The sequence below is a fragment of the Akebia trifoliata genome, chromosome 5, assembly GCF_017979445.1.
Source record: "Akebia trifoliata isolate Shusen 1 chromosome 5, ASM1797944v1, whole genome shotgun sequence".
In the NCBI taxonomy this organism is placed as follows: Eukaryota; Viridiplantae; Streptophyta; class Magnoliopsida; order Ranunculales; family Lardizabalaceae; genus Akebia; species Akebia trifoliata.
In genome coordinates, this window is record NC_141379.1 from 34,263,976 (window position 1) to 34,280,274 (window position 16,299).

The window sequence follows — 16,299 nt, forward strand, 5'->3', positions numbered from 1 at the left end:
CACCCCAATTTTAAGGGGAAAAAATTATTTTTAAATTTGGACCAACTCTCTCTCTCTCTCTCTCTCTCTCATGGAGAGAAGATAGAACGAGTACATTTTTTTTCTTCTTTCAGAGTTCGATCGGACCATTAGAGAGCTAATAAGATTTTTTTTTAATTTACACAAAGTAGCATTGGATCAAAACTCAAAAGGTCATATATGCAAGTGGAATCCGATTTTTCGCGAGAATTTAATATCACGAGAGATAGGATATATCAAAACTCAAAAGGCGGCCTTGCCTCAATCAGTAATGGTAGTCGTGTAAATTAAAGTTTATCTTGGGGTTACTTAATAGTATTTTGGATAAAGTGAGGGTCATTTTGTATTTTAACTTTCCAAACACGGATCCATCACGTGATGAGCTGCCACGTGGTATCTCTACCTAAGCGTCTCTCATCCTTGTCACGACGATCTTATCCCAAAGCGTGTCCCCTGATCTATAAGCCACGTCGCTTTCACTGATTTAGATCAACGGTCCAAATAATTCTGATCTCTTCGAACTTGTTCGACCTTTAACGCCGGCTTCTAATTTAAATATCTCCCAAGGGCAAGACTTCCACCCTTCGTGGATTTAAGCTTCTGGAAAGATCGATCCCTGAATTTCGCTAAAATACGTCATGGGTCTTTTGGACAAGCTTTGGGACGACACAGTCGCCGGACCTCAGCCGGAAAATGGTCTCGGCAAGCTCCGGAAATACTCCACCTTTAGTTTCCGGCCAAGTCCCGGCAAAGGTAAGTCAATTTGCTAACGTAAGCCGGGTGCACTGTTTAAGGTTTAATATTTAATAATTTTTTTTAATTAACGGTTCAGATCTAGTATCATCTTATATAATTGTTGAACCAGAATTGGACGGTGAGGATTTATCCGAGGAGGCGATGAAGGTGACACGTAGGATCATGATAATCAAACCTCCTGGAAATCTGACGGTCGGGAATGGATCTCCGCCAGTCTCACCAGCTGGATCTACTCCTCCGGTATCCCCGTTTTTCGGTAAGAGTAACTGTTCTTTATCGTTATGTGAAATGACGGTTTTGTCCAAATGGGTCAGCTGAAGGTCCTAAGCATTCTTCCAAAGAATCTAGAAAGATCTACAACAAAACGGCGAGGTTATTTTCGACATTTTACTCAAGGGACAATCTTTAGTGGATCTGATCCAATTTTACTTTCCTTTCTAGTATGACATATATGCACATCAGCGTAGTTTAGATTTTAGGGTTTAGCCTTCTTTAGTCATGTTGTGGCTAAAATGCGCCGGTAGTGAAGGCTTATATATTAGTAGATGTAGAGGATCTGGGCCGTTGGTTCCGATCTTTTACTATTCTATAAATCTAAGTTGCACTCCAAGTGTTATAATAAGCTACAGGTGCATGTTAGAAAAACTAGCTTCACGGGAACGATTGTTTGACTTTGACCATGATCATGATCAGGTGGTAGAGAGAGAGAATCAAACCGATTCCGTAGGAGATCCACGTCGGATGTTTACGAGAGAGCAGGAGCTGTTGGGCCCAGCAGTCCTCCTTCTCCTCCTCATGATGTGTGAGATCTGGTGGTAGCTAATATAAGATCGACGGCTACAACAACTCCTCCCAACTCTATCATACAAAGAACTTTGTTATGTGTTGTAGTATATATGAAGGAACAAGGAGAAAGAATCCCACGTACGAATACTGTTTGTGTGCGTGTGCGTGTGCGTGTGTGTGTGCCTGTGTGGTCGTGTAGGTATGTTTATGTGGTAGTTTGGGTAAGAGAGGAAGGACAACTTTGTAACATATAGGAGAAGTAGTGTTGTTATAAGTTCTTCTTGTATGTTTTAGAGGTTTTACTGGAACAACTCTCTCTCTCTCTCTCTCTCTCTGTCTCTCTCTCTCTCTCACACACACACACAGTGTATGTGTTATTGAAGTTGCACTCCATATATTTTGTCTTGGTTTAATTTATTTTAATTTCTTGGATTATAAAGTTAGTCTTCTTATAATCAATTAGCATATATGATATACATCAACGAATGCGCTTTTGAATAGAGCAGTAACTTCATTCATTTAATTTCTATGTTGACGTGGTGGTTATATTTTCTAAATTTTTCATTTTTTTTTCTTCAAGTAGAAAGATTGGCTTGATAGTTGACTTGACTTTCCTAGTGAGATATATATATTTTTCCTTAATCACAAATATTTTTGTTCTATTATTCTTTTTCATAACTTGATAGTGTGATTTATAAGATTGATGCTTTAGGCTTACAATGCATTTTCATGCTTTTATATTATTATTATTATTATTATTGCATAAATTCCCAAATAATTACCGAAAGTGTTACATGGGTAGACACAGCTGCCACGTAATATTGACTACGTGATAACTTTGTCAACATCAGCAACATTTCGGAAATATAGAAATTTTTTGTAATTATTTGGGAATTTAGCCATTATTGTTTAGGAATTCTAAGAAAGTAATGTCTTATGTGTTCTCTCTTCTCCATGTATTCCTCTTAGTCTAAGGCTCTCCTGTCAGTCTTGTGTAGAGTTTATTTAATATTATTTACAAATAAATCTATCTCATTTCCATAATTTTTTTTTCTTACCAATAGTTTCTCATCAATGCCATTTAACATGATATAGGTCTTTGTTTTTTTTTTTTTTTTTTTCCTTCTCTAATATGTTAATTTGTAGATATTTTTCTTAATTACCTTAGTCCTAATATATTATAAGTAAATAAGGTCATTTTCTTCTTTGTATGTTTCATTTTTTTTTCTTTATTTTCTAATTTTCATTGTTTTTAATCAATTGCAAATACTTGTAATAATTTCTATTTTCTCCATTGACCTCTTGAATCTCATTATTTTGTTATTCAAGAACCTGTTTTGCAGTGGAAAATACACTGCTGTACCAAGAATCTTCTTCAAAACCTTTCCTGTGCTTTGTTGATTTTTACAATTTGTAAATTTTGCAGTAGTTTCTTGTTAAATTAAGATGTGATAAAATTTTAATTTAATCAATCTTTTGCCACAAAATCCTTATTTTTCTCACTAAAATGCCATCGTGTTCAAATTATTTTGAACAAAGAAGAATGTAGATGTTGATTTTGTGATAAATCGACCTTGATCACAATTTTATTATTAAATCTACAAAATAATAGAAAGATCATGAAAAGATGATAATGATTTTTTATGTGGTTAGGCAAACGTGCCTACATCCATGGGCTCGGGAATTCTTTTCACGATAAATTTCACAGTCGTATGGTCTTCTCACTTTCTCTCCGTTTCTTCTTTTTTTCTCTATCTCTTTCCTCCTCCCTTTCAACTCCCCTCTATTTTTTTTTTTTTTTTTTACCATAACCTTAAGCTTTTTAAATAGAAAAATCCTAAAAAAGTTTTTAACCCTAATTAAGTTATCATTAATCATATTACTTTTAATCTAAATTAATACTTACATAAAAAGGGGAAGAATTTTTTTAAATTGAGATTTTTTCTTAATAAGATAGAGTTCTCTTCAAATGATGCTACGTATCCACTTCAAGATACGTGTTGATGGTGTGGATGAACAATTCGGATGGAAGACAATTTTATCCCTCTACAAAGAAAATTGAATCTTTGAGGTTGAAAATAAGAATGAAAAATATTTACTTTGAAAAATTAAATATAGGTTTTTTAGAAAAGAAATTGAAGGTTATGGCAAGAATTTGAATATGAGACATTTAAGTCATTTTCTAATAGTTTCCAAGAAAATAACACGATAACTAAGCATGTCCAAATAACCCTAGTTATGATTGTTTTGTAAATTATAGAGAAAAATGATGAAGTAACCTTGAATTTGACATCGTTTCGCACATTACTGACGTGAATGTGTGTATAGAACCATATATGTGTTAAAGTATGGCTAAAAAATAATTAGGATCAATTATATGTGTGTTCTTTTGGTCGGTCCAAGGTAATTTGGATTGGGTTTGTAAGTTAGGTAAGTGACCCATTTATGTGGTGCTTTTAAAAGGGGTTTTATTTTTTTTTTGTTAGAAGTCTAATTCTAAATCTATATCTTTTCTAGAGAAGAGAGTAGAGAAAGATAGACAACCCAAGAGAGAAGATATTGACAGATTTGATAAGATTGAGATCTAGAAGAAGGTGAAGTTAAGTGATAAAGGTAACTTCTTATATTGATTTGTTTCGTTTTCTTCATAGTAAAATTGTGTTCCAGTACTCATACCTCCATGAATGTCGCCTTTAGGTAAATTACTTAAAATCTTGTGTTGTATGGGTGTTGTGTTCTTATTCTTTATCTATGTGATTATTTATCTTTTTTGTATTTGTTATTATTAGTTGTGCTATTCTTTATTGTCATTATCAAACAAGGTCTAGGAAGGTGTAGCATACAAGGTATTTAATCACATTACTAAGTGTGCTTCACAAAGGTGTTCAAATACACAATAATGTGCTTTCATCAAGATACAAGTGAAAAGCATCTATGGTTCTGTGCGCACCAATGTGTGAAACGTTATCAATGTCAATGTTACTCTAACACAACTTAAATTATTATTGTTGTCATTGTTATAGAAAGATTGTTTGCTATGCAAAGTTTTTGCTCCACCAAGCACCAACAAAACGTAATTTAATTTTTAATTTTTTTTCCGCATTGATCTGCTACTTCACAAATAAAAAAAACTCATACATCATTTTGAGGTGATGGCATTAGGTCATGGAAGGTAGCCAACCTTTCATTGTCGAAAGATTACTCTTTCGTGACGAAAGATTACTGTTTCATGAAGAGGACTGTTTCCCAACATTTTGACTTGCTAACTCAATAATAAGACTTGTAACATCTTACCAAACACGTAAGCTGCCAAACATGTTTTCTTCTCCCTCATTTGGTGGGAAACTTAAGATCAAACCCATCATTCATGGTTGTAGCACACGGATCTATTATAATCCCTTAACTGAAACAATTAGGTTTAAGATGTGATCATGGTGACCCATTAATTTGCAAACTTCAGAATTTCAATCGATGTGACATAGATCTAGGATCACAAGAATTATATATATTAAGAATAATTTGACCTTAATTAGTGTTAAAAGTACAAGAAGATTGGTTTTAGATTTTTGGGTTTATGGTTAAATTTAACAAATATATTTTATTTATTTATTTTTGCTTGAATGAAAATCCAAATTTAAGCTGTCAATGAATGAAATCAGGTTTAAAATATGATCCAAATTAACCAATCTACTTTGCAACTAGAGTTCCCCAAGGCTTTGTAGCCCTGTCGAGGGCTTTACGATAGCCACCAAGTTTTCGAATCATTATAAAACCTTTAAATACTTTCCACCGCCTTAAGATTCTAAGTTAGGGATTAAGGCCTCGTACTACTTATTTGGGGCTAATGATTAACATACTCTGCTATACCATTAATGAACTTATATATGTGTCTCACTATTAATGTTTATCTCTATGGATGCGATTAGAATTAATTAAAACCTAAATAGATTTCATTCCAAGGATTTTGATTCATCTCTAGTTTATCGAAACTTTGTTGTCTATGCCACGGTATTGACTCAAACTCAGGATGATATTGAACAAAGAATTGGCAAGGCTAAGTTATGATTGCAATAGTTAGAATAGTATATTATTCTACTCGATATCAACATAATTTGTTTGCCTAAAACAATCATCAATGGAACCCACTATATGTTGAGCTCTAGTAAAATGTTCTCGACCAAAATAAAAAATAAAACTAAAGAGAAAATCGATCAAATAGATGATCTTAGCCATTTGTTTGATTATGTTCTTTTGGCCTTGAATTTACTATATATATCAGATTAGGACTTTCTATCGACTAAATTCAATATTGAAATCTTTTACTTGCAGTGGATTGGGTTTTAAACAAACCATTTTAAGAATATATATATATTTTTAAAGAAATAAAAATTGTGTGTGTGTGTGTGTTTTTTTTTTTTTTTTTCGCATTTGTGGATAACCAAGCAAGCACAAAATTTTGCATAATACACAGCTGAGCAATCCAATAGCAAAACAATCTGAAATTCAGTAATTGTAAAACTTTCCAAATGCCAAGTTTCACGTTTGTGAATTTTCACACTTGATTCTCTTTCAATTTTGTTAAGATTTCTATTGCATTATATGTATAACAAAAATTACAAAAAAAATAAACTTATTAATTATACCAGCCGGGTTCAATGTATTCTACAAAGTAAATAAGAAAAAAGATTTCATTAGTTGTAAGATATTAAAAACAAAAAATCTTTTGGCATTAATTATCATATCTTTGGCTAAATGTATACTACAAATAAATCAAAATGGTTATCAAGAAAAAAATATTTAATTAATTGTACAATATTACAAACGTTTTATTGGCATTAAGTATCATATCTTTGCTTCATGTAAATATAATTAATTTTTCTTGACAATTTTTTCTATATAAAGCCCACCATTGTAACATGAAGTGTTACAACGGTTGATACATTACGTGAAAATTGAAATTTTTGATAGGAAAATTCGACTTGTCAAGGCGCACGGATTTTAGAAATCAAATTTCAATGGCTCATGATTGTCGAATGTTTTTATGTTACCCAATTTGACGGCTTAGAACTGTCGAATTTCTTCCATCCTTCATTAATTTGATGGTTTCGACCCATTGAAAAAAAAATCAACAATGAAAATTTGATGTCTTGGGCCGTCGAATATAACCTTTTTCATGTTGTGGTGGCAGTGATAGAATTATAGATTTTTTTTCCTTGTGTATCTCGAAGAAAAAGATCTATGATTCTATCATTGCCATGTCAGGGTGTATAAAGAGTGTCAAGTTTTAGAGTGTAGATTATCATTACTCTTTTCAATAATCCACAATCTTTGTGATCTTTCTCACTTGATTCTCTTAAGATTTGTTGTATGTAAAAAATAAAAAAATAAAAAAAAAACTTATTAATTATACTTGCACTAACTACAAAATAAGAAGGCTATTAAAAAAAGGATTTGATTAGATATTAAACATTAAAAAAAAATCTTTTGACATTAATTATCAAATCTTTTGTTCAATGTACAATACAAACAATTTAAAAAGAATTATCATGGAGTAATATTTGAGTAGTTGTAAAATACCACCAAAATCTTTTGGTATTAATTAGAATCATATCTTTGCTTCATCTAAATATAATTATATAAACCCCACCATTGTATCATGTAGTACGACAATTCGGAGTTATGTTTCCATTTCTGTTAGAGAGAGATTTATTTTGCTTCAATTCATTTATATTGATCATTGTTCATATCATTTCGTATTCTTATAATATGATAGAACGAAAACTTGGTGGGAGGATTTTTTCCAAAAATTTCGTCCTGTTTTGGAGTGCATCGAAGAATCAAAAAATGCTCCATTGCAACGATAAACATACATTTCGGAGCAAAAATCCCTACTCTACTTGAAGACAATCTCTCTCTCTCTCTTTCTCAAGCTCTACCAAACACACTGCATAGACCTCAAGATCGATCGTACGTGGCATAAACCATCTGCCAAAGATCTTATCACGACGAACCCAAACTCTCTCTTTATCTCTCTCTCATTTTGTCTCTCAAGCTCATTCAAATTATACGAAGACGATGAATTCAAGTGTGATGGCACGACTATTATCTGGAAAAATCATAGTTTTTCAAGTTATCTTGATGTTTTGTTGGTTTTGTATTTTTTATTTATCTATTATGGATTTAGAAATCCAAGAGTTTATATACATTGAAAGTTAGAAATTTTATTCATCTTTCCTTTTTCAAAATTTATATATGTAGAGGAAAATACTGCATAATTATCTAAGCTGTACATGTATCCAAGCCAATTAAGTGGTACTATGCGCAAATCAGCATACGGGCGTTACCCTTCAATAGGACAAGTCAAAGCAAAGATCTTCCTAGTCTGGTTAGAAGGGCATCACAACACTTAATGAGACTTGGTCTACCAAGCAAGGGCAGACCTGGTTATAGAATACCGTAATCTTGATATACGCATGTCAATCTCAGAGATCTCTACAGGTTAGTATGACCAATCCAAAAGATCTTCGTTCGGTAAGTGGATCCATAAAATCAGGGGATTTCCAAAAATCGTCGTCCGAAAAGGGCGAAACCCTGATTCGTAGCCAGAATCTATAAATAGCACTGTAAGCATTGATGAAATGATCTTTTGACGGATTGGAGGTTTAATCAGTTCTTTTGACTATTCCTCTGCTTCTCTAACTTTAGCGTCGAAGTGATTTTGGTACGTATCATACCGGCATGAGGAAGGAGGTGACAAAAACAACTTCAGATCAGGGAAGCAGAGTCCATTAGAGTTGTTCACCAAATTCTGACTGCACAATATATATTTTTTTAATCAATTAGAAACAACCAATAGAGATAGATAGATATACTTGACTTTAAGAGCAATTCATTAGATTAAGGGAGGAGGGGGTTCATGAAATATCAAGATTTCAAAGTCTTGCCCCTATCAACTATTTTTACTTCTCATTTCCCTCTTATGGGGAATAAAAAGTAGCAAGAAACAAACAAAAATTTTTAATTCTCACTTCCCTATTTATAGTCCTCTATCTCGACTAAACCATTAAATAATCAAATATGACACCTAGCAGAAGGGTCAAGTCAGTAATTTTTCTTACATCCACCTCAAGAGTCCAAGTGTTATATGTAGATACAAAAATCTTGCACTACTTTGAGATCTATAACCCTCTGATTGATTCTTCCTTGCTTCTTTGAATATTCTTGAGTGTACCTACACCACAGAACCTTTGATGCTCAAATCAATCTACATATTTCTAGGTGACACATGTCATCATCATGGGACTTGCAGATTTTGACCCTCCACATCATGTACAACTCCAATATAGAAGTCCTTTCAAAGTTACTCAAAGCAGATGGAAAGGTTTCAACTTCATAAACATATATAAAGTCCAAAATAAAATAAAATAAAAGAATAGAATATACTAACTAATACGTTTACTAAAATGCTAATGATTTTTTAACTCGAAAATTTTCACTCTTTCTATACTCGATTAACGTGACAAGGGCACAAAATCTTTTATCTTGTGGACCCAAAAGAAAATGATATATGGTTTTGTGCCCTTGCCATGTCAGGCGCGCACAAATCGAGTGAAAATTTTTTAGTCAGAAAATCACGACTCTTATTAAAAAGTTTGATGACAACAAAATTCTCAAAGTGACTAGCTAGTTGATGGGGATCGATAATGGTAGCCTTGAAGTCGACTTCTCATACCTGATAACATTATCCTCCATAATATAAAACTTCTTATATGATGCAAACAACATGTTTATCTGAACATGTCATCATGAACAGATCGTTGGAATGAATTGAAAATTACATTTAAATCTTTGAAATTATAAATATTCTCTCTGTCAAGATGAATTATCCCGTGTGACACAATTGACTCTCGTGATAAGTTTGAGAATCGTAGATCTATATCTCTTGGGATACAAAACTATACTTTCCCATAAAAATGTGTTTCCCAAGTTGTACAGATCTATGATTCCAAACTTATCACGTCAGGAGAGTTGATTGAGTGTGCCCATGTGGGGTACTCAGATTACCACGACTCAAAACCCAATGGGAGTAAAAGAGATGAGAAGGGTAGTTTACATAAATTATGTCTTAGAAGCAAGGGGGTATTTAGCCATTTAATCATTTATAATGAAAGATATTACTAGCTTAGTTACTAAGTTACCCCCCAAAAGTTAAGGGTATTTAGGAAGAAGTCCCCACTCTACGAGGAGTGAGGCCTTAGGTCGGACCTCAAAGTCTTGTCCCCTCTCTGATATAATTAGGGGTGCTACTTAATCTGATTCAAACCGAAAATTGAATCAAATCATAAATTTTGGACTGATTTGGTTTGATTTAAATTGAATAACGGTTCGATTTCGAGATAAAAAAAAAGAAGAATCGATGGATTTGGTTCGATTCTCGATTCAGACTTTGTAAAGAAGCGAACCAAACCAAGAAACCAACCAAGATGATATTTTAAAATAAAATATATAAAAAATTCAAAATAAGAGTAAGACGGATTTTTACTCTCGTGCAACTTTCCCTCTCCTCTCCTCTCTCTCTCTCTCTTCACTCTTGCAGTTGAGGTGCGGCTGAGACCTGCGAGTTGCTTCTCAACTCCGACGGCCGGCGGTTCGTCTCTCTCTCTCTTGCAATTTCCACGGCTGAGGTGTGGCTGCGGGCTGCCTCTCAACTCCGGCGGCCGGCGGGTCATCCCTCTCTCTCTCTCTCTCGTCTCTTGCAAGGCTGAGGTGCGGCTCTCTCTCTCTCTCACCTATCGATTTGTTGGATATGGTTATTACGAATTTACGATCAAACATTTAACAAAAAAAATAACAAATTGATTCGGATAACTGTTGTCCAATTTTATGTTTCTAGGGTTTGTTTCAATCGGGCTTAGACCACATAACTCAGTTGATTTTAATGGTGTTTTTTATGTGTTGTTATGGCCTCCCAAATGTAAGCTTAAATAAATTAAAATAATTAGTTTCTCGAAGACAAACAAAATTCGTACTGAAACTTTTTTTTTTTTTTCCTTTCGTAATTTTCAGAATTGTTCTGTTATCTCTTTTGGGCTGTTAAAGATGACCAATGGGTGTAGGTGTTTCATTCTAATGACCATTTGAAGCTGAATTTACCAACAAACATCATTAATCCAATATTAAATCTTTGTTTTATTTGCTAATTAAGTTTTATTTTGAATGCTCTGGGTAACATGAATTTGTTTGTACTTTTTGTTTTCCTTATAGTGATATCCACCCTCCAAATCATGGTTTAAAAACCCGATTTTCTGAATTTGGTTTGAAACCCACTGATTGGGATGAGTCAAATCTTCCCCAAGTGGATCAAACCGATTTTTTCGTCTCTCTCACTCCCATTTCAAAGGTACATTCAGTTGTTTTACATACCAATGGTATACTTTTAGCTCCCATCACAGTTTTAAAACTCGGTTTCTCGTCTCATCTCATCCATGCCAGATACCGAGTCGTCTTGGACGAGTTTTCCGATACGTTTGAAATGTCTCCAAAATTTGAAAAATGAACATGGAGTCTTGAATTTTGTTTGAAAATTTGACTTGTCTATCCGTCTCATCCATGCCTGATACCGAAACGACTCGGCGGATGTGTCTCGGTCTCGGACAAGTTTTGAAATCATGGCTCCCATGTTCCTCCCACTTATTTTCTGTGAGCAAAATTAAATGCTTTGATCAACTTGAAGGTGTTGATTTGGACTTAGATCCATAGCTTAGTTGGTTTGATACATTGATTTCAAAGCACTGAATTTTGGAAGTGCCAAACGATACCAAATGTAAATCAGAAATCTGAATCTGAAAATTGATTCTCAAAATGCGGAAATAAAATAAAGAGAATCGAAATCTGAAAAAAATGCCCAAAATCCGTACCTCCGGCCATTGATTTCTTACGCACTTCATTCCACTGGTTTTCTTTCTCGTTTGGCACTTCCAAACTCAGATCCACTCACTTTAGATGGTGTAGACTGAAAGAGATTGAGAGAGAGTGTATCCAGTTTGGGGACCAAACGAAGTCATTTATAACCAAACTTGGTCAAGGCTTCCATCAAGCACTCGACCACGTTTTGGTTCGTTGCCACAACCCAGATCTATAGTGGGTTACGTTTCTTAACTATAGGAAATGTGTTGGAGCATCGTGGATCACCTCATGAGCTCCGAAAATGGTGGTTTTAAACCATCCATGTAAATCGGGGCTAACAGTGTGTTCGTACCCAGACTCCCAAAAAGGATCAACCAAGCACGGATCATAAGAATCAGTCGAACTCTGTTCTTCCACAGTAACTCTCCTCGTATATTTTTTTATCGGAATTGATAAAGAAGTAATCGAACCTTATCAGGCTCTCATAATCGCCTTCGATGTCATCAAATTCTTTACAGACTTCTGGTGAATGATCAACACTAGTGTCCAAGTTTTGGAGAATTTCCCAGTCCTGAAACTCCCTGATTTCTTCCATGGTTGTGTAAGAGAGAGAAACCCAGATGGCTAAAGTAACCCAATCTGAGAGAGAGAGAGAGAGAGGTCGTGGGTTCAAGTCCAACTTACCCATAAAATAAAATAAAATTGAATGTGTCAGATATTTTTTCAAAATTACATTAAATTTTTGGGTTTTGAAATGTGACCATGACAATTGTATATATTTAGATCAACTGCTCTTTTTTAAGTTTAATATGATTGTTGGCTTGTGTATCGGATTTATAAGTGATCTATTGATACCTAATACTCTTGATATTTTGATTTGGATTGTTGTTCATGACATTAGTCGTTGTTGTATGAATCTCATATATAAAATGTTGGATCCATGAGAATCTGTTTGTTGTTGATGGTAACCAAATAACAATGATAATTAGGATATTGGGCAATATCATCCAAACAATATGATAACCAGACATAGTTCAAGGTTGATAGCTACACAGTTCAGAATTGAACTGGGCTAAGACTAGACTAGGCCCTGAAAAATGAATGTATCCAAATAGGCCGTTTAGTGTACAATGTTACCAAGGGACAGGTCAAAAATTCATTGGTCATGGGGTCTAAAACAGTTGTGCTACATGGTGCGACAAAGAGATTTATGTTGGAGCAATCTTAAACATCTGGAGTTCATGATCCTCATTCAAATTTATACCTGGAAAGGGATATCAGTTTCTCACTAGAATGAAAGAAGAGAAATGGTAGAAAACACTTGGGCACAAATCGTAACTAGGGAGCTTGTCGATGTCTTAAAATTCATGATTGTTCAACTTTGAGAAGTTAGGGTTTTTTCTATGTGGATTTTGCTGGTCTGATCCAAACCTGGTTGGACTGATGATTGTAAGTTTAGGGTTTCTCAACCACAATTTCGGAAAGAGGGTCTTTTGCTGCTGTTCAAAGTAATTGACTAACCAATAAATAGAGAAATGGCGGAGAGACAGACACTTGATCAACAACATTCACTTGATCAGCAGATGCAATCGTCCCCACCGAAGGAAGATATGTTTGCTTGTGTCATGGCATTAGAAGCTGCGTTGCTTCCGTGCTTGCCTGCAAGAGAACTCCAAGCCATAGATCGTTCCCCTCATCCGTCTCATCAGAGTAAGTACTCATCTCCTTGGTTTGTCTGGTTTATGTGATATGTGCAAGCCTGCAAAACAAACTGCTCTTATGATTTGATTGTCTTATCCACCATTTGATCTTGTTCATTCAGATATTATTTGGAACTTTAATTTTCTATATTGTTAATTTGTTTTTGATATTATAATCTGAATGTGTTTGTTTTGTTGTAAATTTTCATGGCTGATATTGTACACAATGGGTTACGATATGAGAGACATTCTTGCTATTCCCAGGCATGTTGAGACTTAAGAGAGATGAAGTCTACCCCTGGTACGGTTCTAGATTGTATCATCAAGAACATGATTGGGTCAGGATTATCTCATCCCAATTTTCACGTTCGGATAAGTGAAGCTGTCACTGATTCATAGAGAATATAATCATGCTTATCAAGAAAATGTATAGCAGGGCTTAGACCCATAGCTTAGTGGGTTTGACACATTGCAAAACGGTGTAAGTTCAATTCCAGCTTAGCCATTAAAAAAAATATGTAGTCACGTTTGCCACCATCAGAAAATTCTAATGTTGATCAGGTGAGCTTGGATCGCTCCTGGTCTAGATGATCTATGTGTGAAAGTTCTGTTTTATTAAAATTTGCATGGATTGGTGTACAAGAACTTGTGATGAAAAATTAATTATATGTTGAGGCAACACAGATACCATACTTAATACCATACAATTTTATTAGATTTTATAACTTATCAAACAACCTATCAGGAAAAAAAAAAGTTCTGTTTTGTTAAGTAGAGCGTATATGACTGTTGTATTGACCTTTTTTCCTTAACTGGGGTCAAGGATGTGACCTCATGGCTGGAATACAAAGAAATATCCACATAAGCATTTGGTCCAACTTCAATGTCATGATTCTATTTACCCATGTTGCATGAACTCTGAAAAGGATGAAGAACCTGCATTGGATACGTGTTGAATTCGGACACTCCATGGACACACACTGCGATACTTCTGAATTGTTCTTTCTTATCTCAAGATATTGATTAGCATTTATCATAGATTATGAGTTTATCCTAATCTATTGATTTTTCTTTGAGTATCAAACTTAACATTTACTAGGGTATTTCTTTATAAATATCAAAAATATATATATTTGATCACGTAACCTATTATTATCTTTATTATATTTTTTTATTACTTTAATTATAATGGCTAGTAGGTGAATCCTATTTTTTGAGGTTTGTCAAATCTGACACTTTGTATTCATGTTGAACGCCACCACCTGTGAGTTTGTGTGCGGCGAATAGAAAAATATTTTTTCAATCTCTTGTGATTAGCGAGTCCTTGGATCTGATTTTTCAATATTCTGTATTAATATCGGACCCTTCACCCAATACCTGTATCTGTGCAACCAGTATGCATGCAACATTGTTGTTCACTGATTGCATGTGCACTCACATTATACACATATCGCGCGTATATAAGTTATAGTGATAATTACGTGGTTGCTCCAGTTGATGTTGAGAGGCATGCGAGAGACTTTATGGAGGCAGCCAAAAAGCTTCAACTTTATTTTATTGGTCTACAAAACGAAGAGAAACCTAGCAAGGAAGAAACACTTCAAAAGGTAATCCAAACCCTAAGGGTCATAAAATTGTCTGTTGGAACACACAAGTTTTTGCACCAGATGTCTTAATCTTCATTTATCTTCTTGTTCATGCTTTTTCAGGAGATAGCAATGATGGAAGAAGAGTTGAAGGTCAAGACTGAGCTCATCAACAAACATGAAAAACTAATCCAAGGATGGAGGCAAGAGTTGAAAGATCAGTTGGATAAGCACGTAACAGAGCTAGAGAGGGTATAATACTTTGATAATGCTTCCGGCTTCTCTTCTAAGATGTTGATTGCTCTCCTCATGTATGAAAATTAAATACTAAGGACCGAATTGAAGGAGAAAATTTAATGACTATTCCTGAGAGGGAGAAAATTCAGAGATTTGGTTCTTGTGTATCCAATCATAACAGTATAGAACAATGCATATTGCCCCTTACTTGTTTTGAGTTCATCGAGTCAGAATGAGTTCCGAATATTGTGTCGATGTACTTCTCCATTCAGTTTCTAGAATTAAGGGTACATTTATGACATGGATAGCTTCTTGTGATCCCACTGAAAATTACTTGTGGCCCACTATTTTTAATTTTTTTTATAAGTAAAATTTTATTGATATAAGGATGAGGTATGCTCAAGAGCGATTACAAGCTAAGAGCATCTCCAATGGAGACGTTAAAATCTACATGTTAAAGGTATTATATGTTAGTCATTTTTTAATAAGTGAATTTACTTAACAAGTTAACGGCACCTAGAAATGTTAATCACTTTCTTTTACTAACTGTTAGTTAAAAAAAATAAAGTAGTTATTATTTTCAAAACCAGACACACTAGCAAGATGATGTGGCTGGTCAAACCGTTAGTCACAGTTAATACACAAATTAGCATCTGACACACTTAACACACCTGTTAATGTGTCGGTTGGAGTGAATTGAGCTGATTAGATTTTGACGTCTGACATTAACATACACTTTAACATGTCTACTGTGATGTTTTAACCACTCTCTTTATTAACATTCTCCCACTCAAACATAAAATCTTAAAAAAAAAAAAAAAAATTATCTAAACTCTTTATATTATTTCCCCCATTCCTTTGCGGTCGAGTATTCTGGATCCACTAATACATTAATAATTCACATTTGATGGATTATCTGGGTAAAAAAAATCAACTTTGATTGATCATGTATAAACATTAAATTTGAGAAAATTCTTTTAGAGCTTCAGCCCTCCAAGTTGAGGGGTTGAAGTGTGTTAGGTTGTTCTGTGCTGGAGGGCTGGAGTTTTGTCCTTAGTTTGCATTGTGATGATCACACATGGGAAATGAATTTCATGCAAGTCGAAAATTGATCACTGTGACATACAAGAAATAAGGATTGTCATCTCTATCTCCATTTTTTGCTTGGTTTAATATATCTCTATCTTTACCTATTTAAAAATAAAAATAAATAAAACGACTGATAGAGGTGGGTGCATGGAGTTTAATGGGCCTTTCAGTGTTTTACCCTCTAAATCATCAATGAGCATTTTGGGTCCATCTCTTAGAAG

The 16,299-nt window shown here is 34.2% G+C and overlaps 2 protein-coding genes across 4 annotated transcripts; both read left to right on the forward strand.

Annotated features, from left to right (window-relative positions):
* Positions 1–592: 592 nt before the first annotated feature.
* On the forward strand, positions 593–1,871 carry LOC147402471 (Dormancy/auxin associated family protein). Its single transcript, XM_086444148.1, has 3 exons — positions 593–771; positions 884–1,030; positions 1,468–1,871. The coding sequence occupies exons 1-3, from the start codon at positions 657–659 to the stop codon at positions 1,578–1,580; spliced, it is 375 nt and encodes a 124-aa protein (XP_086300274.1). The 5' UTR covers positions 593–656; the 3' UTR covers positions 1,581–1,871.
* Positions 1,872–10,077: 8,206 nt separating this feature from the next.
* Positions 10,078–15,319, forward strand: LOC147402472 (mediator of RNA polymerase II transcription subunit-like protein). 3 transcript variants are annotated; one of them, XM_086444147.1, is made up of 4 exons: positions 10,078–10,326; positions 13,050–13,176; positions 14,661–14,773; positions 14,876–15,319. In XM_086444147.1, the coding sequence occupies exons 2-4, from the start codon at positions 13,050–13,052 to the stop codon at positions 15,008–15,010; spliced, it is 375 nt and encodes a 124-aa protein (XP_086300273.1). In that variant the 5' UTR covers positions 10,078–10,326; the 3' UTR covers positions 15,011–15,319. The 3 variants fall into 3 exon arrangements, with proteins under 3 accessions (XP_086300273.1, XP_086300272.1, XP_086300271.1); XM_086444146.1 differs by having other exon boundaries at positions 10,083–10,326; positions 10,627–13,176; XM_086444145.1 differs by having other exon boundaries at positions 10,084–10,326; positions 12,926–13,176.
* The last annotated feature ends 980 nt before the right edge of the window (positions 15,320–16,299 follow it).

What these genes read in the sequence shown, in the direction of transcription:
- LOC147402471 (XM_086444148.1), top strand. Translation starts at nt 657, where the DNA reads ATGGGTCTTTTGGACAAGCTTTGGGACGACACAGTCGCCGGACCTCAG. An exon ending in CCGGCCAAGTCCCGGCAAAG is followed by an intron (nt 772 to 883) that starts GTAAGTCAATTT and finishes TTGTTGAACCAG; the next exon opens with AATTGGACGGTGAGGATTTA. An exon ending in TCCGGTATCCCCGTTTTTCG is followed by an intron (nt 1,031 to 1,467) that starts GTAAGAGTAACT and finishes GATCATGATCAG; the next exon opens with GTGGTAGAGAGAGAGAATCA.
- LOC147402472 (XM_086444146.1), top strand. Translation starts at nt 13,002, where the DNA reads ATGGCGGAGAGACAGACACTTGATCAACAACATTCACTTGATCAGCAG. An exon ending in CCCTCATCCGTCTCATCAGA is followed by an intron (nt 13,177 to 14,660) that starts GTAAGTACTCAT and finishes TGGTTGCTCCAG; the next exon opens with TTGATGTTGAGAGGCATGCG. An exon ending in AGGAAGAAACACTTCAAAAG is followed by an intron (nt 14,774 to 14,875) that starts GTAATCCAAACC and finishes ATGCTTTTTCAG; the next exon opens with GAGATAGCAATGATGGAAGA.